General features: G+C 52.6%; 1 protein-coding gene across 1 annotated transcript; it reads right to left on the bottom strand.

Moving 5' to 3' along the window:
- Positions 1–659: 659 nt before the first annotated feature.
- Positions 660–26,682, bottom strand: SLC5A5 (solute carrier family 5 member 5). The gene is made up of 15 exons (XM_055239312.2): positions 25,318–26,682; positions 23,808–23,873; positions 23,468–23,519; positions 23,282–23,349; positions 21,918–22,072; positions 20,149–20,289; positions 19,919–20,048; positions 17,056–17,144; positions 15,926–16,038; positions 15,779–15,849; positions 13,618–13,704; positions 13,337–13,533; positions 8,905–9,029; positions 5,616–5,731; positions 660–2,857 (listed from the first exon to the last, which is right to left on the bottom strand). The coding sequence occupies exons 1-15, from the start codon at positions 25,672–25,674 to the stop codon at positions 2,693–2,695; spliced, it is 1,932 nt and encodes a 643-aa protein (XP_055095287.1). The 5' UTR covers positions 25,675–26,682; the 3' UTR covers positions 660–2,692.

The following is a 26,682-nucleotide window of genomic DNA, read 5'->3' as shown; positions in this document are numbered from 1 at the left end:
TCTCCTGCCTCAGCCTCCCGAGTACCTGGGACTACAGGCGCCGGCCACCACACCCAGCTAATTTTTGTATTTTTAGTAGAGATGGGGTTTCACCATGTTGGCCAGTCTGGTTTTGAACTCTTGACCTCGAGTGATCTGCCTGCCTCAGCCTCCTGAAGTGCTGGGATTACGGGCATGAGACACCACACCCGTCCAGTCATTGATTTTAAAGTTGTAATGGCCAGTTTTAAGTCCAAATCTAAAGGTGTCCAATCCCAACAGCAGGCACAGAGGACCAGGTCTCCAAGGGGTGGAGAGAAGTGGGATCAGAAGATGTGTATGAGGCCGGGCACGGTGGCTTACGCCCGTAATCCCAGCACTTTGGGAGGCTGAGGCAGGCAGATCACTTGAGGTCAAGAGTTCGAGATCAGCCTGACCAACATGGTGAAAACCCGTCTCTACTAAAAATACAAAAGTCAGCCGGGAATGGTGGCACATGCCTGTAATCCCAGCTCCTCGGGAGGCTGAGGAAGGAGAACCTGGGAGGCAGAGGTTTCAGTGAGCCGAGATCACGCCACTGCACTCCAGTCTGGGTGACAGAGTGAGACTCTGTCTTAAAAAAAAAAAAAAAAGTGTGTATGAGCTCTTGTGGCTGCTGTCACAAACCACTATAGGCCTGGTGGCATCAAACAACAGAAATTTATTCTCTGACAGTTCTGGCAGCCAGAAGTCTGACATCAAGGTGTCAGTAGGGCCATGTTCCCTCTAAAGGCTCTAAGAAACAATGCATCTCATGCCCCCTCTCCTGATTTCTGGTTGTTGCTGGCAATCCTTAGGTCCTCTGACTCGTAGACTCATTGATCCAACCTCTGCCTCTGTCTCCACATGGTATCTTCCCCATGTGTTTCTCTGCATCTCTTCTCTACTTCATATGAGGAACCAGTCACTGGATTCATCCATCTTCCTCCAGTAATACCTCTTTTAATTTAACCAGTTACACCTGCGAAGACCCTATTTCCAAGTAAGCTCATGTTCTGAGGCTCTGGGTGGACATAAGTTTTGGGGGGACACAACCCAATTCGAGAGCCTCTGTTGTCAGGTGAGGAGGGGACGCTAGCAGGCTCAGGGTGATGGGAGACATGGCAGGTGTGTGGGCCAAGGTTGGAGGCCATGTGGGGTCTGAATCACCCCCTCCCCAATGCCAGGAAGAAAATAAAGAAGAAAGAGGCAAGGCACGGTGGCTCACCCCTGTAATCCCAGCCCTTTGGGAGGCCAAGGCTGGGATCACCTGAGATCAGGAGTTCGAGACCAGTCTGGCCAACATGGCAAAACCCCATCTCTACAAAAATACAAAATTACAAAAATTACCCAGGCGTGGTGGCGCTCACTGTAATCCCAGGTACTCAGGTTGCTGAGGCAGGAGAATCACTTGAACCCACGAGGCGGAGGTTGCAGTGAGCTGAGATTGTGCCACTGCACCCAGCCTGGGTGACAGAGTGAGACTCTGTCTCAAAAACAGAAAAGAAAAGAAAGGACAAAGAAAGAAGAAAGAGTTGGTGTTCAACTCTTGGTAAATGCCTGGATTGCTATTGTGTCCTTGGCCAAGCCATTGCCCTCCTCTCTGTGCCTCAGTTTCTCTGCCTGTGAAATGAGGCACAGGAAGTTGGGCCTGAAGACCTCCAAAACGCTTGCTAAAGTTAAACACAGGCCAGGCACAGTGGCTCTGGCTGGGCGTGGTGGCTCACACCTGTACTCCCAGCACTTTGGGAGGCCAAAGCGGGTGGACCACCTGAGGTCAGGAGTTCGAGACCAGCCTGACTAATGTGATGAAACCCCGTCTCTACTAAAAATATAAAAATTAGGTGGGTGTGGTGGCGGGTGCCTACAATCCCAGCTACTTGGGAGGCTGAGGCAAGAGAATTGCTTAAATCCGGGAGGCAGAGGTTGCAGTGAGTCAAGATCACACCATTTTACTCCAGCCTGGGCGACAAGAGCTAAACTCTGTCTCAAAAATGATAAGGTTAAACACGTTTCAGGTAAGAGCTGGGGTCTTTCTCAGATCCTGATGTTAGATCTGGGAGTTTCCTATGTTGTCCAGAGGGGATTCCAACATCTTTCTATTATAGAATGAGAAAAATGGCAGGCCGGGCATGGTGTCTCATGCCTGTAATCCCAGCACTTTGGGAGGCTGAGATGGGTGGATCACTTGAGGTCAGGAGTTCGAGATCAGCCTGACCAACATGGCGAAACCCTGTCTCTACTAAAAATACAAAAAGTTAGCTGGGCATGGTGGTGGGCACCTATAATCCCAGCTACTCAAGAGGCTGAGGCAGGAGAATGGCTTGAGCCTGGGAGGCAGAGGTTGCAGTGAGCCGAGATCATACCACTGCACTCCAGCCTGGGCGACAGAGCACGACTCTGTCTCAACAAAAAAAAAAAAAAAAAAAGAGAGAGAGAAAAACCCAGTCTTATTTTGGGGGAGGCGTTGGAGCTGCAGTATCTAATACTAGGGACAGTTGAAGCAAGGGGCTGGATTTAAAAAATGACCTCCCGGAGGCAGGGCCTCCCCATAGGGTAGGGTCTTGTAGTCCTGAACTCATTTGCATACAAGGCAATCCAGCCAATCGGAGCCCAAGGCCATGGGCCCGTTGTCTGGGTTTGGCCCATTTTGAGGTTCCATCCCAGGGTGTCAGTCCCGCAGCTGGCCCTGTCCTCAGAGGTTTGTCTCCCGCTGGTCTCGACCACCATCATGTCCACCACAGGGGGTCCAGGAGCCAGCTCCCTCCAGCTCCTTCTGCCCCAAGAAAAACAGACGGTCCTCATTGGTGGGCAGGAAGCCAGGGGGCTTCTTGCTTCCAGCAGGGAGTTCTTCAGGACCCTGGAGAAAAGTGGGAAGAAGAGACCCCATCAGAGACCCTGTCCCCACCCTGTTCTGTGTCACCTCATCTCCCAGATGGGCCACTGATGACCTGGCGGGACAGGGCGTGCACAGGATTGCACACTATCCCCTTGCTCAGTGCACGGGCCGTTCCTGCCCCCTCTACCTCCAAAATGTCCATGTGCTTCTCTTCCCCACTCACATGTCACCTACAGCCCAGGCCATCCACACTTTCTTAGATGCCTGCTATAGTTCCTCCCTCCTCTCTCTGCTTCTCTGCCCATTCACCTTCAAGAAAATAAATATTTCTGGCTAGGCACGGTGGCTCACCCCTGTAATCCTAGCACTTTGGGAGGCCGAGGTGGGCAGATCACTTGAGTCCAGGAGTTTAAGACCAGCCTGGCCCACATGGTGAAACCCCATCTCTACCAAAAATAAAAAATTAACCAGACTTGGTGGTGCATGTCTATAATCCCAGCTACTCAGGAGGTTGAAAGATGGGAGAATTTCTCGGGCCATGGAGGTTGGTGCTGCAGTGAGCCATGGTCATGCCACTACACTCCAGCCTGGGCAACAGAGTGAGACCCTATCGCTTCTCGGCCTTTTGGCTAAGATCAAGTGCAGAGTGAGACCCTATCTCAAAAAAAGAAAAAGAAAAATAAAAGACAAAAAGAAAAAAAAAACACAAATAAAACAAAGACAACAACAAAAAAAATAAAATAATAAAGAACAAACAAAAGAAAAAGAGAGAGAAAGAAAAAAAGAAAAGAAGAGGAAGGAAACGTAAAGAGGAAAGAAAGAAAAGATAAATACTTCTCTAGGGCAGCTGGAGGGAGCTTTAAACACCTTCAGGCAAACCCCTCCCCTCCCAATCCCCTTCTCAGTCAAAGCTGTTCCTGTCTGTGGCTGGTTCCTCTTCTGCTAACTCAGGGTCAGTCAATGTCACCTCTCCCAAGAGGCCACCCCTGACTTCCCTGGCTAAAGTTGCTCCCCATCACAGCATCCGGTTTTATTATCCTTTGAATGTTTATCCTGCTGAGACCCTACATGTTTTTCTTTTTAGCTTGCTTGCTTGCTCTCTCGCTCTCTCTCTCTCTCTGTCTTTTCTTTCTTTCTGACAGTGTCTCACTCTTGTTGCCCAGGCTGGAGTGCAATGGCACAATCTCTGCTCACTGCAACCTCCGCCTCCCAGGTTCAATTGATTCTCCTGCCTCAGCCTTCCAAATCGCTGGAATTATAGGCACGCACCACCACACCCGGGTAATTTTTTGTATTTTTAGTAGAGATGGGGTTTCACCATGTTGGCCAGGGTGATCTCGAACTCCTGACCTCAGGTGATCCACCTGCCTCGGTCTCCCAAACTGCTGGGATTACAGGGGTGTGCCACCACGCCCGGCTCTTTCCTTCCTTTCCTTCCTTCTTTTCCCTCCCTCCCTCCCTTCCTGCTTTCCTTCCTTTTTGACAAAGTCTTGCTCTGTCACCCAGGCTGGAATGCAGTGGCGCGATCTCAGCTCACTACAACCTCTACCTCCCGGGTTCAAGTGTTCAATTCTCCTGCCTCATTCTCCCGAGTAGCTGGGATTACAGGCACATGCCACCATGCCCGGCTAATTTTTGTATTTTTAGTAGAGACGGGGTTTCGCCATATTCGACAGGCTGGTCTTGAACTCCTGGCCTCAAGCGATCTGCCCACCTCAACCTCCCAAAGTGCTGGGATTACAGGCGTGAGCTACCGTGCCCGGCCTGACAGCATCTGGTTGTATTATCTTTTGAATGCTTATCATATACTGAGACAGACCCTACATATTTCTCTTTTTAGTTTTCACCTGCCTCTGCTAGATGAGGGTGGGGTGGGGGTCTCAGGCCATAGCCCAGGGTAGGACTGGGTACACAGCAGGTGCTCAATAAATGAGAGAATGGAACAGGGATTCCAAAACAGGGGTAGGCATGGGATCAGGTCCCCCAGGGACAGCATTTTCCAAACTCTGGGAATTCACAAAGCAACCACGCGGTTTTAGCCAAAATCGGTTTACCATCTGTTGTGTTTCTTATGTAAGATTTTTTCCCCAAGTTGACTCACTTTTGAATTAAGTAATTTTATTTTAAGAAGAGACTTTACATCAATACCCTAACGGCACACCAGTTTCACCTGCCAAAGATTGGAAGTCACTGTGAAAACAGATAACGACAAAAAGGAATAGTATTCAACTTTGTTCAGTCCTTATGAAGGGAGATAATAAAAACTTGAAGATGAGGCCGGGCTCGGTGGCTCATGCCTGTCATCCCAGCACTTTGGGGTTCTGAGGTGGGTGGATCATCTGAGGTCAGGAGTTCGAGACCAGCCGGAGCAACATGGTGAAACCCCATCTCTACTAAAAACACAAAAATTAGCTGGGTGCGGTGGCATGCACCTGTAGTAGCAACTACTCAGGAGGCTGAGGCAGGAGAATCGCTTGAACTTGGGATGTGGAGGTTGCAGTGAGCCGAGGTTGCACCACTGCACTCCAGCCTGGGCAACAGAGAGAGACTCTGTCTCAAAAAACAAACAAACAAAAAGGAATAAGATTAAACTCTGCTCAGTCCTTGTGAAGGGAGATAAAAACTGTTGAGGATGAATCAGCTCCCAATAGAGTCTTTTGACTGGAGATAATGACAGATGGAGAAAGGTGCTGATGTACCATGTCCCTCCCCTGAGCTACGGTCATGCCCCAAAGCCACTTGGCTGCCTCTAGCTCTGGGAATCCAGCCTAAGACTGACCTTGACCAAGTTGTCATCCAGGATGGCCGCTTCTTCCTTGGGGGCCACTGATGCTGTCTGCCGTGCGAGGTCCCACCACAACAATCCCGGGGCCAGGGTGCTGCGCTTGGTGGGGCCTGAAGGGCGGGGAGAAATGGAGAAATCCAGGCATTTAGTGAAGGGGTCATGGGGGTTGGAGACCAGGCCCTGGGAAGGAGAAAGGAGATCCCTGGTCTATGAAGTCTGACAGCCTCCAGTCCCACTGAGGAACCCTGGCAAGCCTCTGAGCCTCAGTTTCCTCATCTACACAGTGAAGTTGTAATAAAACATCAGTGAGGCCAGGCATGGTGGCTCATAATCGTACTTTGGGAGTCTAAGGCAATAGGATTGCTTAGAGTTGCCCAGTAGTTGGAGACCAGCCCAGGCAACACAGCAAGACCCCATCTCTACAAAATATTAAAAAATTAGCCAGGCACGGTGGTGCGTGCCTCTAGTCTCAGCTACTTGGGAGGCTGAGGCAGGGGGATTGCTTGAGCCCAAGAGGTCGAGGCTGCAGTGAGCCGTCATTGTGCCACTGCACTCCAGCTTGGTGACAGAGTGAGACCCTGTTTCTAAAACAAAACAAAACAAAACAAAAACATCAATGGAGGTTGGGCACGGTGGCTCACGCCTGTAATCCCAGCACTTTGGAAGACCGAGGCAGGGGATTACTTGATGTCAGGAGGTCGAGACTAGCCTGGCCAACATGGCAAAACCCCATTTCTACTAAAAATACAAAAATTAGCCAGGCGTGGGGGTGGGCGCCTGTAATCCCAGCTACTCGGGAGGCTGAGGTAAGAGAATTGCTTGAACCCAGAAGTCAGAGGTTGCAGTGGGCCAATATCACACCATTGCACTCCAGCCTGGGAGACCAGAGTGAAACTCCATCTCAAAAAACAAAACAAAACAAAACAAAACAAAACAAAACAAAACAAAACAAAACACATTAATGGATGGCTGGGAGGGTCCAGCACACGGTTCCATTCACTGCTGCATCCCCAGTGCCTAAAATAGCGCCCAGCACAGAGGAGGACTCGATAAAGGCCTGATGAATGTGAAGTCTGAGACTCAAGAAGTGTAAGCAGGTACTGTCATCACTACTGATTTTCCCCTCTTCGTCTGCTTCTACTTTTCCGTGGAATTTAGAATTCCCTAACAAGTGCGGAGTCACCGGCAGCTTTAGAAGATATTTCAGCACCAGGGATAGCGCCACCCGCCCCATCCCATATCCTCTACTGAGGACTTAATCTTGTGGGGGAGAGGAGTTGCAGGCGATGCCTCCGTTTCTGCCTCTGCAAAATAGGGCAAGCTCTGAGAGGTGCAGGGTTGTCAAGAAAACGACATAGCTTTAAAGGGTGTAAATGTGAGCCGGGCACATTGGCACGCGCCTGTAGTCTCAGCTACTCGGGAGGATGAGGTGGGAGGATTGCTTTCAGCTTAGGAGTTCAAGGTTGCAGTAAGCCATGATCGTGCCACTGCACTCCAGTCTGGGTACCAGTGAGACCCGTCTCTTTTCTTTCTTTCTCTCTTTCTCTCTCTTTCTTTCTCCTTCCTCCCTTCCCTTCCTTCCTTCCTTTCCTTCCTTTCCTTCCTTCCTTCCTTCCTTCCTTCCTTCCTTCCTTCCTTCCTTCCTTTCCTTCCTTCCCTTCCTCCCTCCCTCCCTCCCTCCCTCCCTCCCTCCCTCCCTTCCTTCCTTCCTTCCTTCTTTTAGATGAAGTCTCACTCTCTCGCCCAGGCTGGAGTGCAGTGACACGATCTTGGCTCACTGCAACCTCCATCTCCCAGGATCAAGAGATTCCCTTACCTCAGCTTCCCAAGTAGCTGGGATTACAGGCCCCTGCCACCATGCCCAGCTAGTTTTTTTGTATTTTTAGTAGAGACGGGGTTTCACCATGTTGGCTGGGCTGGTCTCCAACTCCTGACCTCAGGTGATCCACCCGCCTCAGCCTCCCAAGGTGCTGGGATTACAGGCGTGAGCCACCGCACCCAGTCAACCCCGTCCCTTTAAAAGAAACTATAGCCGGGTGCGGTGGTTCACACCTGTAATCCCAGCACTTTGGGAGGCTAAGGCGGGTGGATCATGAGGTCAGGAGATCGAGACCATCCTGGCTAACACGGTGAAACCCTGACTCTACTAAAAATACAAAAAAAAATTAGCTGGGCGTGGTGGCGGGTGCCTGTAGTCTCAGCTACTCGGGAGGCTGAGGCAGGAAAATGGCGTGAACCCGGGAGTCGGGGCTTGCCGTGAGCTGAGATCACGCCACTGCACTCCAGCCTGGACAGAGCGAGACTCCGTCTCAAAAAAAAAAAAGAAAGAAACTATATGTATATATATATATATATACACACACACACACACATATGTATATATATATACACTTTCTTTTATATATATTCATAATTTTTAATATATATTCATAATTTCTTTTATGTATATATATACATAAAAGTGTGTATGTATGTATATATATACACACACACTTCTTTTTTCCTCACAAACTTTTTTTTCCTTTTAAAAAAATAGGTACAGCCCAGGTGCAGTGGTTCACACCTAAAATCCCAGAACTTTGGGAGGCCGAGGTGGGTGGATCACTTGAGCCCAGGAGTTCGAGACACATGGCGAAACTCTGTCTCTATTAAAAATGCAAAATTAAGGCCGGACGCGGTGGCTCACGCTTGTAATCCCAGCACTTTGGGAGGCCGAGGCGGGCGGATCACCAGGTCAGGAGATCGAGACCACGGTGAAACCCCGTCTCTACTAAAAATACAAAAACAAATTAGCCGGGCGTGGTGGCGGGCGCCTGTAGTCCCAGCTACTCGGAGAGGCTGAGGCAGGAGAATGGCGTGAACCCAGGAGGCGGAGCTTGCAGTGAGCCGAGATCGCACCACTGCACTCCAGCCTGGGTGACAGAGCGAGACTCCGTCTCAAAAAAAAAAAAAAAAAAAAAAAAAAAGCAAAATTAGCCAGGCATGGTGGCACACACTTCTAATCCCAGCTACTCGGGAGGCTGTGACATGAGAATCGCTTGAATCTGGGAGGTGGAGGTTGCGGTGAACTGAGATCACACCACTCCACTCCAGCCTGGGTGACAGAGTGAGTCTCAAAAATGATGATGATGATGATAATAATAATAATAAGGTGCAAATGTGAACAGCATACAGTGGCAGTTCGGCCAATGGGAGCGTCCTTTCTCCCCTCCCTGCTGGGTGGAGCCTTAAGGCAGAGAGATGAATGGGGTGACCTCTGAGGCTACATGCTCTGTTTACCTACCTGTCAGGCAGCTGACGAGGGCTCCGCACAGCACAGTGGTCAGCGTGCCCAGGGCACCGTAATAGAGATAGGAGATGGCATAGAAGCTGTCAGCTAAGGCGGGTCGGCTGGCGTCCATTCCTGAGCTGCAGGTTGGGAGAGACAGACTTGAACCTCCTCTTTTATCCCCTGCCTGCACTCAAAAGCTGTTCCCACCTCACTCCCTGCTTCCTTCCCCCAGCTGCCATGGCCTAGCACAGACCTCCATTACTGTCTGTCCAGATCTGTGCAGTAGCCAATGTTCCTTCCCTCCAGTTATCCCATCCCCACCCTAGACGTCCTCCACACACAGCCAGAGGGCACATTACTAAAATGTAACTCAGATCACCTGCTGCTGCCCATCACCCTCTGTGGCTCCCTGTCACCCTCAAAATCAAACCAAATTAAACTCTCAGAAGAAAATATAGGTGGGAATCTTCATGACTGCAATTGTTTCTTCGATATGACACCAAAAGCAAAAGCCACCAAAGAAAAAAATAAATCAATTGGACTTCATCAAAAATTAAAAACTGGCTGGGCGTGGTGGCTCATGCCTGTAATCCCAGCACTTTGGGAGGCCGAGGCAGGTGGATCACCAGGTCAGGAGATTGCGACCATCCTGGCTAACACGGTGAAACCCTGTCTCTACTAAAAATAAAAAAATAAAAAAAAATTAGCCAGGCCTGATGGCAGGTGCCTGTAGTCCCAGCTACTCGGGAGGCTGAGGCAGGAGAATGGCATGAACCCGGGAGGCGGAGCTTGCAGTGAGCTGAGATCACACCATTGCACTCCAGCCTGGGCAACGGAGTGAGACTCCGTCTCAAAAATAAAAAAAAAAATAAATAAATAAAAACTTCTGGCTAGGCATGGTGGCTCATGCCTGTAATCCTAGCACTTTGGGAGGCTGAGGCAGGCTGAGGTCAGGAGTTTGAAACCAGGCTGGCTAACATTGTGAAACCCCATCTCTACTAAAAATACAAAAATTAGCCTGGCATGGTGGTGTGCATCTGTAGTCACAGCTACTCAGAAGGCTGAGGTGGGAGAATCCCTTGAACCTGGGAGGTGCAGGTTGCAGTGAGCTGAAATCGCACCACTGCACTCCAGCCTGGGTGACAGAGTGAGACTCCATCCCCCCACCAAAAAAGAGAATTAAAAACTTCTGTGCATCAAAGGATTCTATCGAGAGAATGAAGACAACCTACAGAATGGGAGAAAATATCACATGCAAATTATACATCTGATCAGGGGCTTGTACCCAGAATATATAAAGATATAGAAATATGTAAATTATAACTCTCAACAATAAAAAGACAAATCACCCAATTTAAAAATGGGCGAAGCGTGTTTTGTTTTGTTTTGCTTTGTTTTTTTAATTTGAGACAGGGTCTTGCTCTGTTGCCCAGGATGGATTGCAGTGGTGGGATCATGCCTCACTGCAGCCTTGGCCCCCCAGGCTCAAGCGATCCTCTTTGCCTCAGCCTCCCAAGGAGCTGGGACTACAAGTGTGCACCACCATGCCCAGCTAATTTTTTCTTTTTTATTTTTATAGAGATGGGGTCTTTCTATGTTACTCAAGCTGGATGGGCAAAGGGTTTGAATAGACATTTCTCCAAAGAAGATGCACAAATGGCCAATGAAAAGATGCTCAATACATGAAAAGATGCTCAACATCATTATTCATCAGGGAAATGCAAATCAAAACCACAGTGAGGTATCACTTCACACCCACTAGGATGGAGAATAATGAGTATTGGCGAGGACGTGGAGAAGTTAGAATCCTCATATGTTGCTGGTGGGAATGTAAAATGATGTGGCCGCTGTGGAAAACAGTCTGGTAGTTCCTCAAAAAATTAAACATAGGCCAGGCGTGGTGGCTCAGGCCTGTAATCCTAACACTCTGGGAGGCCGAAGCAGGCGGATCATCTGAGGTCAGAGGTTTGAGACCACCCTGACCAACATGGTGAAACCGCTTCTTTACTAAAAATATAAAAATTAGCCAGGCGTGGTTGCATGCGCCTGTAGTCCCAGCTACTAGGGAGGCTGAAGCAGGAGAATCGCTTGAACTCAGGAGGCGGAGGTTGCAGTGAGCGGAGATCACACCACTGCACTCCAGACTGGGCGACAGAGCAAGACTCCATTTAAAAAAAAAAAAGTTAAAGAATTACCATATGATCCAGCAATTCCACTCATAGGTACATACTGAGAGAAATTAAAACATATGTCCATACCAAAACTTGTTCACAAATGTTTTTGGTTTTGTTTGTTTGTTTGTTTTTGGTGGAGTCTCACTCTGTTACCCAGACTGGAGTGCAGTGGCTCCACTGTACTCTGCTGTAATCCCAATACTTTGAAAGGCCAAGGTGTGTGGATCTCCTGAGGTCAGGAGTTCAAGACCAGCCTGATCAATATGGTTAAACCCCATCACTACTAAAAATACAAAAATTATCCAAGCGTGGTGGCATATGCCTGTGACCCCAGCTACTCAGGAGGCCGAGACAGGAGAATTGCTTGAACCTGGGAGGCAGAGGTTGCAGTGAGCTGAGATCACGCCACTGCACTCCAGCCTGGGCAACGAAGTGAAACCCCATCTCAAAAAATATATATGTATTATGCTAAGACACAAAAGATCACATATTTTATGATTCCATTTACATGAAATGCCCAGAACAGGCAAATTCATTGAAACAGAAAGTGGATTCGTGCTTGCTAGGAGCTGGGGAGAAGGGGGAAGTGGGAAGTGACTGCTGATGGGGACAGGGCTTCTTTCTGGGGTGATAAAAATGTTCTTATGGCCAGGAACAGTGCCTCGCACCTGTAACCCCAGCACTTTGGGAGGCAGAGGCAGGCAGATCACTTGAGCCCAGTACTTCGAGACCAGCCTGGGCAACATGGCAGAAACTCATCTCTATAAAAAATACAAAAAATTTAGCCCAGCATGGTGGTGCACGCCTATAGTCCCAGCTACTTGGGAGGCTGAGGCAGGAGGATCATCGGAGTCTGGAGGTCAAGGTGCAGTGAGCTGTGATTGTGCCATTGCACTCCAGCCTGGGTGTTAGAGGGAGACCTTGTCTCCGAAAAACCAGAAAAACAAAAAGCAAAAAAACCCACCCAAAAACCAAAAAAAAAAACACAACAGAAAATGTTCTTGGTTGGCTGGGTGCTCACACCTGTAATCCCAGCACTTTGCAAGGCTGAGGCAGGGAGATTGCTTGAGCTCAGGAATTCCAGACCAGCCTGGGCAACATAGCCAGACCCTGTCTCTACAAAAAATAAAAATAAAAACTAGCAGGACATGACGGTGTGTGCCTGTGGTCCCAGCAACTAGGGGGGAAGATTTGTCGAGCCCAGGAGGTTGAGGCAGCAGTGAGCTATGATCGTGCCACTGGACTCTGGCCTGGGCAACAGAGCAAGACCCTGTCTCAAAAAAAAAGAAAAGAAAATGTTTTTGGGTCCAGGCATGGTGGCTCACACCTGTAATCCCAGCATTTTGGGAGGCTGAGGTGGGCAGATCACCTGAGGTCATGAGTTCGAGACCAGCCTGGCCAACATGGTGAAACCCCGTCTCTACTAAAAATACAAAATTAGAAAAAAAAAAAAAAAAGGAAACGTTCTTGAGTTAGATAGTGGTGATGGTTGCACAAATATACTAAATGCCACTTTTATTTATTTATTTATTTATTTGGGATGGAGTTTCATTTTTGTTGCCCAGGCTGGAATACAGTGGTGCAATCTCAGCTCACTGCAACCTCCACCTCCTGGGTTCAAGCGATTCTCCTGCCTCAGCCTCCCAAGTAGCTGGGATTACAGGCGCCTGCCACCACGCTTGGCTAAGTATTGTATTTTTAGTAGAGACAGGGGTTTCCCCATGTTGATCAAGCTGGTCTTGAACTCCTGACCTCAGGTGATCCACCTGCCTCAGCCTCCCAAAGTGCTGGGATTACAGGTGTGAGCCACTGTGTCTGCCTGGCCTAAATGCCACTTTTAAATGGCTAGTTCATCTCAATAAAAAATAGAACCAAACCAAATTCTGGGTCTCCCTCAAGCTGGGAGGATCACTTGAGCCTGAGAGGTTGAAGCTGCAGTAAGCTGAGACTGCACCACTGCACTCCAGCCTGGACAACAGAGCGAGGCTCTGTCTCAGAAAAACAAAACAAAAAAAGTACTACCTTCCTCTGGCTGCACCATATCTCCCACCCATCTCTCCTCCCATTAAATGCACCCTAACCTCAGTGCAGTTGGACTGGGACTAACCTGATTGTGGCCTCAGGGCCTTTGCACCTACCGTTCCCTCCACCAGGAACGCATTTTACTAGTCAGGCTTTCTTATACCGAGTGCAGGGCAAGTAAGTTTCCCTTCATGATCACACCATCCCGGGCTCGGGTCCTCCCCCCACCACCCTCAAAGTCGGCTCACCTGGGGGCCCTGCTGGAGTCGTTAGCAGGGAGGAGAGCCGGGTCCAGGAGGCCAGAGGCGTTGACTGAGAGAGCCACGCAGCCGGCAGCTGACGACGGCAGGACCCTCATGGTCTGCTCGCTGGGTGGGTACAGCGTGGCGCCCAAGGCCACCCACAGCGACAGCGCCAAGCCCGCGCCCAGTCCCGAAAGGACGCCCTGGGGGCAGAGCCGGCTTCAGGGAAGAGGAGGGGCCTGTCCGGCCCCGCTCCCGCCCCGCCCCTCGCCCCCGCCCCCACTCACCGGAGTGTTGCAGGCCGGCAGGAACATTCCCAAGATGAAGGCTCCCAGCAGGGGGCCGCTGATGACTCCCATGACGGTGAAGGAGCCCTGGGACAGTAGGTGGAAGTGGGGCTGAGGGCGGAGCCCTCCCACCCCTCTGAGCCTCAGTTTACCCGCTGGGAAAGCGAGACCTCAGAAACTCCACTGTGGGTCTCAAGGACTCCTCTGTGTCTCAGTTTCCCTAAAGGGGAGAGGACCCCATCACTCGTTCCTGCCTATCTCCCTTGGGTTGGAGGCAAAGATACTGATTCTTTCTTGGGGGTGGCAGTCCCACCCTCAAGCCAGGGAGGCCCTTTCTTCTTCTTCTTTTTTTTTTAATTTGCTGCCCAGGTTGGAGTGCAGTGGCGCGATCTTGGCTCATTGCAACCTCCGTAGGGAGGCCCTTTCTGTCGCCACCCCCCACTTCCCAGTTCCCCAGCCCCAAGCCAGCCAGCTGCAAAAAAGTCCCCTGATGGCCTCTGGCATCAAATAGAACCTAGTTCTTAATCTCAGCGATTTGGGAATGCTGAGGCGGGTGGTTGCTTGAGGCCAGGAGTTCAAGACAAGCCTAGGTATGAAGCGAGACCCTGTCTCTAAAAAAAGTTTTAAAATTAGCCAGGCCAGGTGTGGTGGCTCACACCTGTAATCCCAACATTTTGGGAGGCAGAGGCGGGTGAATCACTTGAGGTCAGGAGTTCGAGACCAGACTGGCCAACATGATGAAATCGCATCTCTTTTTTTTTTTTTTTTTTTTTTTTTTTTCGAGACAGAGTCTTTCTCTGTCCCCCAGGCTGGAGTGCGGTGGCGCGATCTCGGCTCACCGCAACCTCCACCTCCTGGGTTCACGCCATTCTCCTGCCTCAGCCTCCCGAGTAGCTGGGACCACAGGCGCCCGCCAACACGCCCGGCTAATTTTTTTGTATTTTTTTTTTTAGTAGAGACGGGGTTTCACCGTGTTAGCCAGGATGGTCTCGATCTCCTGACCTCATGATCCACCCGCCTCGGCCTCCCAAAGTGCTGGGATTACAGGCTTGAGCCACCGTGCCCGGCCCGAAATCGCATCTCTAATAAAAATACAAAAATATAGCCGGGCGCGGTGGCTCACGCTTGTAATCCCAGCACTTTGGGAGGCCGAGGCGGGCGGATCACAAGGTCAGGAGATCGAGACCACGGTGAAACCCCGTCTCTACTAAAAATACAAAAAAAAATTAGCCGGGCGTGGTGGCGGGCGCCTGTAGTCCCAGCTACTCGGAGGCTGAGGCAGGAGAATGGCGTGAACCCGGGAGGCGGAGCTTGCAGTGAGCCGAGATTGCGCCACCGCACTCCAGCCTGGGCGACAGAGCGAGACTCCGTCTCAAAAAAAAAAAAAAAAAAAATACAAAAATATAAGCCAGACTTGGTGGCTCACGCCTGTAATCCCAGCACTTTGGGAGGCCAAGGCAGGTGGATCACGAGGTCAGGAGATTGAGACCATCCTGGCTAACACGGTAAAACCCCGTCTCTACTAAAAATACAAAAAATTAGTCAGGTGTGGTGGCAGGCGCCTGTAGTCCCAGCTACTCGGGAGTCTGAGGCAGGAGAATGGCGTGAACCCAGGAGGCAGAGCTTGCAGTGAGCCGAGATCACACCACTGCACTCCAGCCTGGGCAACAGAGCAAGACTCCATCTCAAGAAAAAAAGAATACAAAAATATTAGACAGGCATGGTGGTGTGCACCTGTAATCCCAGCTACTCCGGAGGCTGAGACAGAATTGCTTGAACCCAGAGGGTGGAGGTTGCAGTGAGCTGAGATCATGCCACTGCCCTCCAGCCTGGGCAACACAGCGATACTCCATCTCAAAAAATAAAAATAAAAAAGAAAAAAAAATTAGCCAGGCATGGTGGCACACACCTGTAACTCCAGCTACTTGGGAGGTTGAGGTGGAAGGATGGCTTGAACCCAGGAGTTGGAGGTTGCAGTGAGCTATGATCGGGCCTCTGCACTCCAACCTGGGACAATACAGTGAGACCCCATCTCAAAAAAAAAAAAAAAAAAGTAGTAAGTTCTGCCACTGACACATGTGACCTCTCTGAGCCTCAATTTAATGGCAAAGATGCCCCCACCTCTCAGGGAGACCAGGGCAGGGGGCAGGTGGGGTCTCACCTGGAGGACACCTCCTCCGAGCAGTGAGGACAGAGCTGCCACAGTGAGACAGGCCGATCCGTAGATGAGTGCTGTAGTGGACGGGGGTGGCACGGTCAATGGGGAGGGACTGCCCTGGCCTCCCACCCAGGTCTCCCTGAAACTCACAGAGCCCCTTGGAGATAATCACGAGTTTCCTGGGTGCCAGGCTCTGCAGCCGAGGTTTGATGAGGTCTTCTACAGTGACTGCAGCCATGGCATTGATGCTGGTGGATGCTGTGCTGTGTGAGGAAGGCAGTGGGGGGTCCTCAGGCCATATGGAGAGACCGTCCACACCATCTGGCCTGCCAGACCTCACCCAGCCTGAGGGCAGAGGTGGGGGTAACCCAGTCCTGCAAAGGTGAAGGAGATATCCACCCCTCCCCTCCCCAAAGACCTGAGACATCCCCACAGGAACAAGGACACCTGTGACCAAGGGCAGGCGGGACAGACAGGCAGGTTCTGGTTCCAGAGGGACTACAGTCACATGTGGGAGATTTGCAAAAGGGACAGTGAGGGCATGTGACCAGAAGTCCCGGAAGAGTGGAAACCACCTGAGTGTGTGGCCTTGGAGGGCAGAAGCAGGGGACTGCTTGGTCGTGGCTGTGCCCCAGGGTTTAGAACAACAGTACTTGGGCTGGGCATGCTGGCTTACGCCTGCAATCTCAGCACTTTGCGAGGCTGAAGCATGCAGATCACCTGAGGTCAGGAGTTCAAGACCAGCCTGGCCAACATGGCGAAACCCCATCTCTACTAAAAATACAAAAATTAGCCGGCCGTGGTGGCGTGCACCTGTAGTCCCAGCTACTTGGGAAGCTGAGGCAGGAGAATCGCTTGAACCCAGGAGGCGGAGGTTGCAGTGAGCCGAGATGGCACCATGGCACTACTGCACTCCAGCCTGGGTGACAGAGCAAGACTCCGTCTGGAAAAAAAAAAAAAAAAAAGAACAACAGTACCTGCCACATGGTAGATGTTCAATAAATATTTGTCTGGGGAGGAAGGAAGGAAAGAAGGAAGAAGAGAGGAGAGTCAGGCGTGGCCCTGGCAGGGGATAAGAAGGTAAACCCCTGCAGGTGGGGTCCCTGTGCCCAGGGCATGCTCTCTGCCAGCGCCTACCTGGGCTGTCTTCTAGGGATCAAGCAGGAAATGGGACTGATGGACAAGTCCAGAACATTCCATGCCCCAGGGGGATGGCAGGCCGGGATGAGGAGGCTCCCAGGGGCTGAAATAATGCTCCATGAACAAGCACGGGTGCTCACCTGAGGGTGCCACTGTAAGCACAGGCCAGGAAAAGACCGGGGACTCCAGGCAGATCTTCGAAGATGTCCAGCACCAGCAGAGGCATGTACTGGGGAGAACTGGGGGTCAGCCTCCCAGAAAGCGGCACCCCAAGGGCAGGTGCATCTATCTGTCCTGACCCTGCACGTCCCCAGCACCCAGGACAGACAGGGCTTAGAGTCGGTATTTAATATGCATTTAGTTTTTGTTTGTGGTTTTTGTTTTGTTTTGTTTTGAGAGAAGATCTTGCTCTGTTGCCCAGGCTGGAGTGCAGTGCCACGACTGTGGCTCCCTGCAGCCTAAAACTCCTGGGCTCAAGCGATCTTCTTGCCTCAGCCCCCCAGTAGCTGAGACCACAGGTGTGCGCCACCATGCCTGGCTAATTTTTTTAAATTTTTGTGTAAAGATAGGGGTCTGGCCAGGCATGGTGATTCATGCCTGTAATCTCAACACTTTGGGAGGCTGAGGCGGGTGGATCACTTGAGCTCAGGAGTTCAAGACCAGCCTGGCCAACATGGTGAAACCTCATTTCTACCCAAAATACAGAAATTAGCTGGTTGTGGTGGTTGGCACCTGTAGTCCCAGCTACTTGGGAGGCTGAGGCAGAGGAATCGCCTGAATCTGAGAGGCAGAGGTTGCAGTGAGAGGAGATCGCGCCATTACACTCCAGCCTGAACAACAGAGCCAAACTCTGTCTCAAAAAAAAAAAAAAAAAAAAAAGAAAAGAAAGAAAGGCCGGGCACAGTGGCTCACGCCTGTAATCCCAGCACTTTCAGAGGCTGAGGCAGGTGGATCACCTGAGGTCACGAGTTTGAGACCAGCCTGACCAACATGGCAAAACCCCACCTCTACAAAAAATACAAAAAAATTAGCTGGGCATGGTGGCGCATGCCTGTAATCCCAGCTACTCGGGGGCTGAGGCAAGAAAATGGCTTGATCCTGGGAGGCACGGGTTGCAGTGAGCCGAGGTTGCGCACTGCATTCCAGCCTGGGCAACAGAGTGAGACTCTGTCTCAAAAAAATAATAACAATAATAATAATTGTGTAAAGATGGGGTCTCCCTATGTTCCTCAGGCTGTAATGTTCATTTGTTGATCAACTGCATGAATCTGAGAATTGTCACTGAGCCCCACTGTGTGCTGAGCCCTGGGATCCCTGTGAAGCAGGGACCTGTGTCATCCCCATTTTACTGATGAAGACTGTGAGGCAGAGAGGTACAGTCCCTCCCTAAAGTTACACAGTCCAGCAGTCCCGGATCTGACCTCCAGGGAGGACTGCAGATGGGGTGGTCCTGCGTACCCTCTGCTAACTCTGAACCCCATGGTCAGAACTCTACTTGGGGTGTGACCTAGGCATGGGTCCTGGCACCGCCCCCCGCCCCGACTTGCCCATTGACTTCAGGTAGTTACTTCCCACCGAGCCTCAGTTTCCTCATCTATAAAGTGGGAGCTGTGATCGCCCTGCCTTTCTCAGAAGAAAGATTAGATGGGGAACTAACTGCTGGTGAAGGGAACAGCATGAGGCACAGAGTAGACACTTGGGACATGGGAGACCGGAGCTGGTCATTATTATCACCAACATGATTAGTTCCTGCTGGATTACAGTTTTTGTTTTTGTTTTTGTGGGCTTGTTTTGTTTTGTTTTTATTTTTGTTTGAGACAGAGTTTCTCTCTCGTCGCCCAGGCTGAAGTGCAATGGCACCATCTCGGCTCACCGCAACCTCCGCCTCCTGGGTTCAAGCGATTCTCCTGCCTCAGCCTCCCAAGTAGCTGGGATTACAGGCATGCGCCACCACATGCGGCTAATTTTGTATTTTTCAGTAGGGATGGGGTTTTTCCATGTTGGTCAGGATGGTCTCCAACTCCCGACCTCAGGTGATCCCTCCACCTCAGGCTCCCAAAGTGCTGAGATTACAGGCGTGAGCCACCGCGCCTGGCCCTGTTTTTGATTTTTGTTTTGTTTTGTTTTGTTTTGAGATGGAGTCTCTGTCACCCAGGCTGGAGTGCAATGGCGCGATCTCTGCTCACTGCAACCTCCACCTCCCGGGTTCAAGCTATTCTCCTGCCTCAGCCTCCCGGGTAGCTGGGATTATAGGCATGCATCACCAGGCCTCGCTAATTTTTGTATTTTTAGTGGAAAGGAGGTTTCATCATGTTGGCCAGGTTGGTTTCGAACTTCTAACTTCAAGTGATCTGCCTGTCTCGGCCTCCAAAAGTGCTGGGATTATAGGCGTGAGCCAGCATGCCCGGCCTGGGTCATGGTTTCATCTCCTCTTGAGCATCTCCCAGGGAATCTTTGGAACTCTCTGGAACTCTAGATCTGAAAATGGCCCTCGTCTGCTCACAACTACTGAGGGCAGTCCATTGCCTCCCAGACTCACCTTCCCCATTCCTTGCAGATCCTCCTCTGAGCTCTTTTTTTTTTTTTTTTTGAGACAGAGTCTCACTCTGTCATCCAAGCTGGAGTGTAGTGGCACGATCTCCCCTCATCGCAACCTCCGCCTCCCAGGTTCAATCAATTCTCCTGCCTCAGCCTCCCGAGTAGCCGGGACTACAGGTGCGTGCCACCACGCCTGGCTAATTTTTATATTTTTAGTAGAGACGGGGTTTCACCATGTTAGCCAGACTGGTCTCAAACTCCTGACCTCAGGTGATCCACCTACCTCAGCCTCCTAAAGTGCTAGGATTACGGGCATGAGCCGCCGCACCTGGCCTCCTCTCAGTTCTTTTCCTGCTTCTTGGCCTTTGCACAGGCCATTCCCTCTGCTAGGAATGCTCTTCGACCTCAATCCCACCAAGGTAGTGAGGGAGTGCAGAACCAACCAAGAGCCTGGGTGGGACTCACCTGGTCTGGGGCAGAGATGCGCCCCAGGAGGAGAGGGTCGCAGTCAGTGTAGAACACAAACATGACGATGCCACAGCAGGCAGCGCTGGACACGATCAGGAACAGGCCCACCTGGTTGATGAGCAGGGCCCTGGGGGAAGAGGCGGCCTCAGGCTCAGGGGACAGCCTCAGGCTGGTGGAGGGGGGCAGCATGTCCCAGAAACCCCCACCTTGCTCCCCCAAACACTCACAGCATGGCCTGCTTCTCTGTGCGGCAAGCCACGTAGCGCTGCACCTGCGCCTGGTTCACGCCATACATGGAGAGCCACACCAATGTGCCACCCACCACAAAAGTCCAGAATGTATAGCGGCTCCTCGGGTCAGGGTTAAAGCTGGGTGGGGACAGGGCAAGTTAGCCACTTGGAGATGGCACGTTGACTTCACCCTCCCAAGGGCCCCAGACAGCGTTTCTGGACCTTATAGGGGATATTTGGAGTGGGTTTTGTTGGCCGGGCGCAGTGGCTCATGCCTGTAATCCCAGCACTTTGGGGCCCAAGGCAGATGGATCACCTGAGGTCACAGTTGAAGGCCAGCCTGGCCAACATGGTGAAACCCCATCTCTATAAAAATACAAAAATTAGCTGGGAATAATGGCAGGTGCCTGTAATCCCAGCTACTTGGGAGGCTGAGGCAGGAGAATCACTTCAACCCAGGAGGCGGAGGTTGCAGTGAGCTGAGATCGTGCCATTGCACTCCAGCCTGGGTGACAGAGCGAGACTCCATCTCAAAAAAAAAAAAAAAAAAAAAGAATTAAATTAAAAATAAATAAAAAATAAATGGAGTGGGTTTGACGTATGCATAGGCATTTGCCAGATTGAAAATTCACATTTGTTTACTGAGTCATCTATCCATGCATTTAAAAACCATTCTTTCTTTGCCCAGCTGAGAGTTCAGAGTGGCTTTAGACCCCAGTCTGGTCTGAAGGGAGGAGCAGAGAGCAGCGAGGGCCTCCTGGAGCAGGAGGCATTGGCTGATTTCTACCATCCCAGGGCACAAAGGCAGCCCAGCCCCATCCTCTTTTTTTTTTTAAAGACGGAGTTTCGCTCTTGTTGCCCAGGCTGGAGTGCAATGGTGTGATCTCGGCTCACCGCAACCTCCGCCTCCTGGGTTCAAGCGATTCTCCTGCCTCAGCCTCCCCGAGTAGCTGGAATTACAGGCATGCGCCACCACGCCCTGCTAATTCTTTTTTTTTTTTGAGGGGGGAGGGGAGGACGGAGTCTCTGTCTCTAGGCTGGAGTGCAGTGGTGCCATCTCGGCTCACTGCAACCTCTGCCTCCCGGGTTCAAGCAATTCTCCTGCCTCAGCCTCCTGAGTAGCTGGGATTACAGGCGCCCGCCAGCACACCTGGCTAATTTTTGTATTTTTAGTAAAGACAGACTTTCACCAAGTTGGCCAGGATGGTCTCGATCTCTTGACCTCGTGATCCGCCCGCCTTGGCCTCCCAAAGTGCTGGGATTACAGGCGTGAGCCACCGCGCCCGGCCTAATTCTTATTCTTTAGTAGAGATGGGGTTTCTCGATGTCAGTCATGCTGGTCGAAAACTCCCGACCTCAGGTGATCCCCCCGCCTTGGCCTCCCAAAGTGCTGGAATTACAGGCATGAGCCACCGTGCCCAGCCTTTTTTTTTTTTTTTTTTTTGAGACAGGGTCTAGCTCTGTCATCCAGGCTGGAGTGCAGTAGTGTAATCTCAGCTTGCTGCAGCCTCCGCCTACCGGGCTCAAGCAATCCTCCAGCTTCAGCCTCTCGACTACCTGGGACCACAGGTGCACACCACCACACCCAGCTAATTTTTGTATTTTTGTAGAGATGGGTTTTCACCATGTTGCCCAGGCTGGTCTCGAACTCCTGAGCTCAAGTGATCCGCCCGCCTCGGCCTCCCAAAGTGCTGGGATTACAGGCGTGAGCCACCGCACCAGTCCCAGCCCCATCCTGCTGGAGTATCCTCTGCATTTTCACTCACTCCATCAGGTTGATCCGGGAGTGGTTCTGGGCCAGCGTGAGCACCTGGCGGGGCCCGCCCACAAGCATGACACTGCGTGCCAGGACAACCCAGAAGCCACTTAGCATCACCACGACCTGGAACACATCAGTCCAGACCACAGCCTTCATGCCACCCTGCAGCATGGGACAGAGAGAGGGAGAGGGGCGGTTAGATGGGGGACCTGGTCTTCAGTGGTGCCTGGGACTGATGCCCTTCTATGCCTCAGTTTCCTCCTCTCTAAAGTGGGATTAATAATAATACCTTCTTACTGTGTTGTTGTAAGAATTAAGTTAGTTATTTTATTTTTAAAGAAAAGGTTTCAGTCTGTTGCCCAGGCTGGAGTGCAGTGGTGTGATCACAGCTCACTGCAGCCTGGAACTCTTAGGCTCAAGTGATCCTCCTGCCTCAGCCTCTGGAGTAGCTGGAACTACAGCAGGTGCCACCATGCCCGACTAATTAAAAATTTTTTTTTTTGTAGAGATGCGGGGGCGGGGGGGTCTCGCTATGTTGCCTAGGCTGGCCTTGAACCCCTGGCCTCAAGTGATCCTCCCACCTTGGCCTCTCAAAGTGCTGGGATTACAGGTATGAGCCACTCTGCCCAGTAGAATTAAACAAGTTAATAAGTGAAAAAGATTTGGAACATGACTTGACATATACGAGTGTCAGTGAGTGATTGCTGCCATTACTATTATTATTACATTTTTTTGAGATGGAGTCTTGCTCTGTCGCCCAGGCTGGAGTGCAATGGTGCAATCTCCACGCACTGCAACCTCCACCTTCCGGGTTCAAGCGATTCTCTTGCCTCAGCCTCCCGAGAGGCTAGGATTACAGGCGCGTGCCACTGTGCCCAGATAATTTTTGTATTCTTCGTAGAGACGGGGTTTCACCATATTGGCCAGGCTGGTCTCGAACTCCTGACCTCAGGTGATCCGCCTGCCTCTGCCTCCCAAAGTGCTGGGATTACAGACGTGAGCCACCGCGCCCGGCCGCCATTACTATTATTATCACTATGATGATAATATCGCATCAAGGTCAGACCTGAGCCAGCCAAAGGTAGCCTTCCCTGGGACCTCAGCCAGCCCCAGGATGAAGCAGGAGCTCACTTCCTGCTGGACAGGAAGCCAGAAGAGGTGGAAACCTGGATCCAGCCATGCCTGAAGCTACCATACCTCTAGATTCTCAGCAATAAGATTTTCAGATCACTTTTCACTATAAAGATGAGGACTCTGGGTCCCAGCTGGGACAGAGCCTTCCTCGGGAGAAAGGGGCAAGCCCAGAGTCTCCCCACAAGAGACACAGTGGGCCCGATCCCCAGTATGGAGTGGGTTCCCAGGGCCACTCACCACAGCCGTGTAGAAGGTGCAGATAATTCCGGTGGACAGGAGCGACGCCCAGATGTCCAGCCCGGTCACTATGCAAAAAGAGGTCCCCCTGTTAGGCCCCTGGGCGTGGCGCAAACTTAGTCTGGGGTTCTCCTCTCCCTCCTTTTCTCTTCCCAGACACGCTTCCCTAATCTCCCAGAGTCACACCTTGGTTCAGGATGAGGGCCGGTGCGTAGATTACGATGCCGGTGTACAGCATCTGTAGACAGAGTGTGGGGCGGGTGAGCAGGGAGGGCGTCTGGGCGAGTTGGGGATGGGGAGAGGAGGGAGAAGGGTGGTCCCAGCATATGGGCGGGGCAGATAGGCCGGGTCTTGCAGAGTGCAGGCGGGGTCAGGCCGGCTGTGGTGTGGGAGGGGACTGGTGGGGGCGGGGTCAGAACGGGAGCATGGGGCGGGGTCTGGTCGGGGTCTTGCCTGGTGGGGGCGGGGCTAGTGAAGGCTGATGCTCGCGGGGCCCTGAGCTGAGGGCGGGGCCGAGGCCACTCACCGTGGCTACAATGTACTGCAAAGTCCCGCAGAGCCGCACTGCGCGGCTGAAGCGCATCTCCAGGTACTGCAAGGAGGGACTCGAGGTCACCTGGACAGTCCTTACCCGGGAGCCGAGGCCTCTGGGGTCCCTCGCCTGCTCTCTAGGTGGTCCCCTCCCTCCGGAAGCCAACCGGGCTCGCCAGATTCTTGCACGTGGAAGCCCCGCCGCACGCACACGTCCGTGCACAGGTGCCATCCCGTGCCTGTGCGTACCCCGTGGACCTGGAGGACTGGTCCATGCGTGTGCACGCGCCCTCCCACTTGCGCCTGATGGGCGCGGGCTCCTGGTCAGCCACCGCTCAGCTGACACCGACGTGGCCCGCAAGCGCACAGTGTAGACAGTGCCCGGGGCCAATGGTGTTGGCTGCCTAGGATATACCTGTCACGATTTTTTTTGGTGGGGGGAACGGAGTCTCGCTCTGTCGCCCAGGCTGGGGTGCAGTGGCACGACCTTGGCTCACTGCAACCTCTGCCTCCCAGGTTCAAGCAATTCTCCTGCCTCAGCCTCCTGAGTAGCTGGGATTACAGGCGCGAGAGACCATGCCCGGCTGATTTTTGTATTTTTAGTAGAGACGGGGTTTCACCATGTTAGCCAGGCTGGTCTTGAACTCCTGACATCGTGATCCACCCACCTCGGCCTCCCAAAGTACTGGGATTACAGGCGTGAGCAACCGCGCCCTGCCACAATATTTTTTTTTTCCTTTGAGACAAGAGTCTCGCTCTGTCGCCCAGGCTGGAGTGCAGTGACGTGATATCGGCTCACTGCAACCTCCCGGGTTCAAGCAATTCTCCTGTCTCAGCCTCCCAAGTAGCTGGGATTACAGGTGCCCACTACCACATCCGGCTAATTTTTGTATTTTTAGTAGAGACGGGGTTTCACCATGTTGGCCAGGCTAGTCTCTAACTCCTGACCTCAAATGGTCCGCCCGCCTCGGCCTCCCAAAGTGCTGGGATTACAGGAATGAGCCACCGCGCCCGGCCCCGGTCACGATTTTAATCGCTTTACCCTCTCCCCTGGAGGGAGGTCCTGTAATTCGTCCATTGGCCAGCTGGGAAACCCAAACAGAGAGGCACGCCCCTTGCCCAAGATAGAAGAAAGCAGTGAAACCGGGTTTCGAACCCCGGAGCCGTCAGCAGTCCCCTCTAGCGCGCACACGTGGGTCTGCACGCCTGGGCAGGTGGGGGGCAGGTGAGTACACACCTGTTCGAGCCGGGCCCCGCCCCGCAAGCGCTTCCACCTAAGAAGCAGGACGCCAGGCTCTCTCTTCCTCCTTCCTGCCCCTATCCGGGCGCCTGGGGCCTCTTCCTAGAACCCTCCCCACGTGTCTGCCTAGGGGCCCCCTCCGTTAAAGCACCGAGGTGCCGTCCGCGTCCTCCTGTGCAGCGGCTCAAAGCCCCAGGGCCTCCCCCACACGGGGTCCCAGCACTGCCAGTGGGGCGGGTCCTACCCCCGGGCCTCTGTCCGGTACCTCGTAGGTGCTGGTGAGGCCCAGGCGGTAGAAGACGGGCATGAAGAGCAGGGCGGTGAGGACCGAGTTCAGAAGCTGGCCCAGGCACATCCAGAGGAACTTGAGGCCATAGCGATAGGCCTCCGACGGCACGCCCAGCACCTGCACGGCCGACATGAAGCTGGCAGACAGCGACAGGCCCACGGGCAGGGCCGCCAGGCGCCGGCCCCCGGTGAAGAAGTCCTCAGCGCTGCGCTGCCCGCCCCGAGCCAGCCCGACCCACAGCCCGATGCCAGTGGACACCAGGAGCATGAGGGCAAAGACCCCGTAGTCCCAGGCTCCGAAGGTGGGCCGTTCCGCGGTCTCCATGGCCTCCATGAGGGCGGGTGCGGAGGCCCAGCGCGTCCTCGGACGCCCTGCGTGCTCAAGCGGGGGAAGCTGGCAGGGGCCGAGGAGGCAGGACGGGGCGGGCGGGTGGGAGGATGCTCCGCAGCCTGTCCCCGCTCCGTCTGGGATGGGAAGCGGCGAGAGGGGCCGGGGCTCCCTGGGTTAGGAATCTATGGGTTGTCGATGTCCGTGTCGGCCTCCCTGTCCCCGCTCTCTGTCTCTGTGTCTGCCCCTGCTGTCTGTCTGTCTTGCCACCTCGCCTCTCACTCTGGGTTCCGCTGTCCCATGTAGTCGGCTGTCTGTCCCTCTCCCTGGGTGCTGTGCTCAGCGCTGACAGCTGGAGGTCGCCTTGGGGCTTACGGGAGCAGCTCGTGATTGTGGGTTGCAGATTTATTGGGCTCCCAGGTCACCGCGACTCCGCCTCCAGACTTGGGGCGGGCAGGACCCGCACCCTTTCAGCCCTGGACTGGGACAGACAGGCCCGGACAGGCTACCTGGGTGGCTGCAGGGGGTGGTATCGGGGAGGCCTCCCAAATGCCCCTCCATCCCCATGCACCCACCCATCCCCATGCACTGTGATCGGCTGGTCACAGCTGTCACTGTCTGCTGTTGACAGGTGGGGAAATTGAGGCTCAGAGAGGGCATGTCACTTATCCAAGGCCGCACAGCCTGCTTCAGCACTCAAAGCCGCATTGTGCTTGAATACCTTGAGCTATGGGGAGCTCACTTTCATGCAGAACTGGGGTTCACTTTCAGGGTTTCAGGGGACCCATAAAGAAAACTTACCTGGCTTTACCACCCCCAAACTGGCATGTGGGCCTACCCCCTTTCTCTAGAGCCTTAGGGAGTGGGCATCACTGAACCCCGCTCTTGGGCTAAGCTGGGTGGGAGACATTCAGAGCTCAAGTCCTGAGTGGTACATACTTGGGGAAGACTTTGCTCTTCTCTGGGCCTTAGTTTCCCCATCTGTAACAAGGATAAAATAGACCCTGCCTCAGA

This window comes from Symphalangus syndactylus, chromosome 13, assembly GCF_028878055.3.
Source record: "Symphalangus syndactylus isolate Jambi chromosome 13, NHGRI_mSymSyn1-v2.1_pri, whole genome shotgun sequence".
Lineage (NCBI taxonomy): Eukaryota > Metazoa > Chordata > Mammalia > Primates > Hylobatidae > Symphalangus > Symphalangus syndactylus.
Note: the sequence above shows the minus strand (reverse complement) of the source record. Positions and strands in the feature narration are given on the sequence as shown.

Excerpts from the sequence above, each read along its gene's own strand:
- SLC5A5 (XM_055239312.2), bottom strand. The coding sequence starts at position 25,674 with ATGGAGGCCATGGAGACCGCGGAACGGCCCACCTTCGGAGCCTGGGAC. Across the intron at positions 16,039-17,055 it reads GCTTACAGTGGCACCCTCAG|CACAGCATCCACCAGCATCA; the intron begins GTGAGCACCCGT and ends TTCCTCACACAG. Across the intron at positions 9,030-13,336 it reads GACTCCAGCAGGGCCCCCAG|CTCAGGAATGGACGCCAGCC; the intron begins GTGAGCCGACTT and ends CCCAACCTGCAG.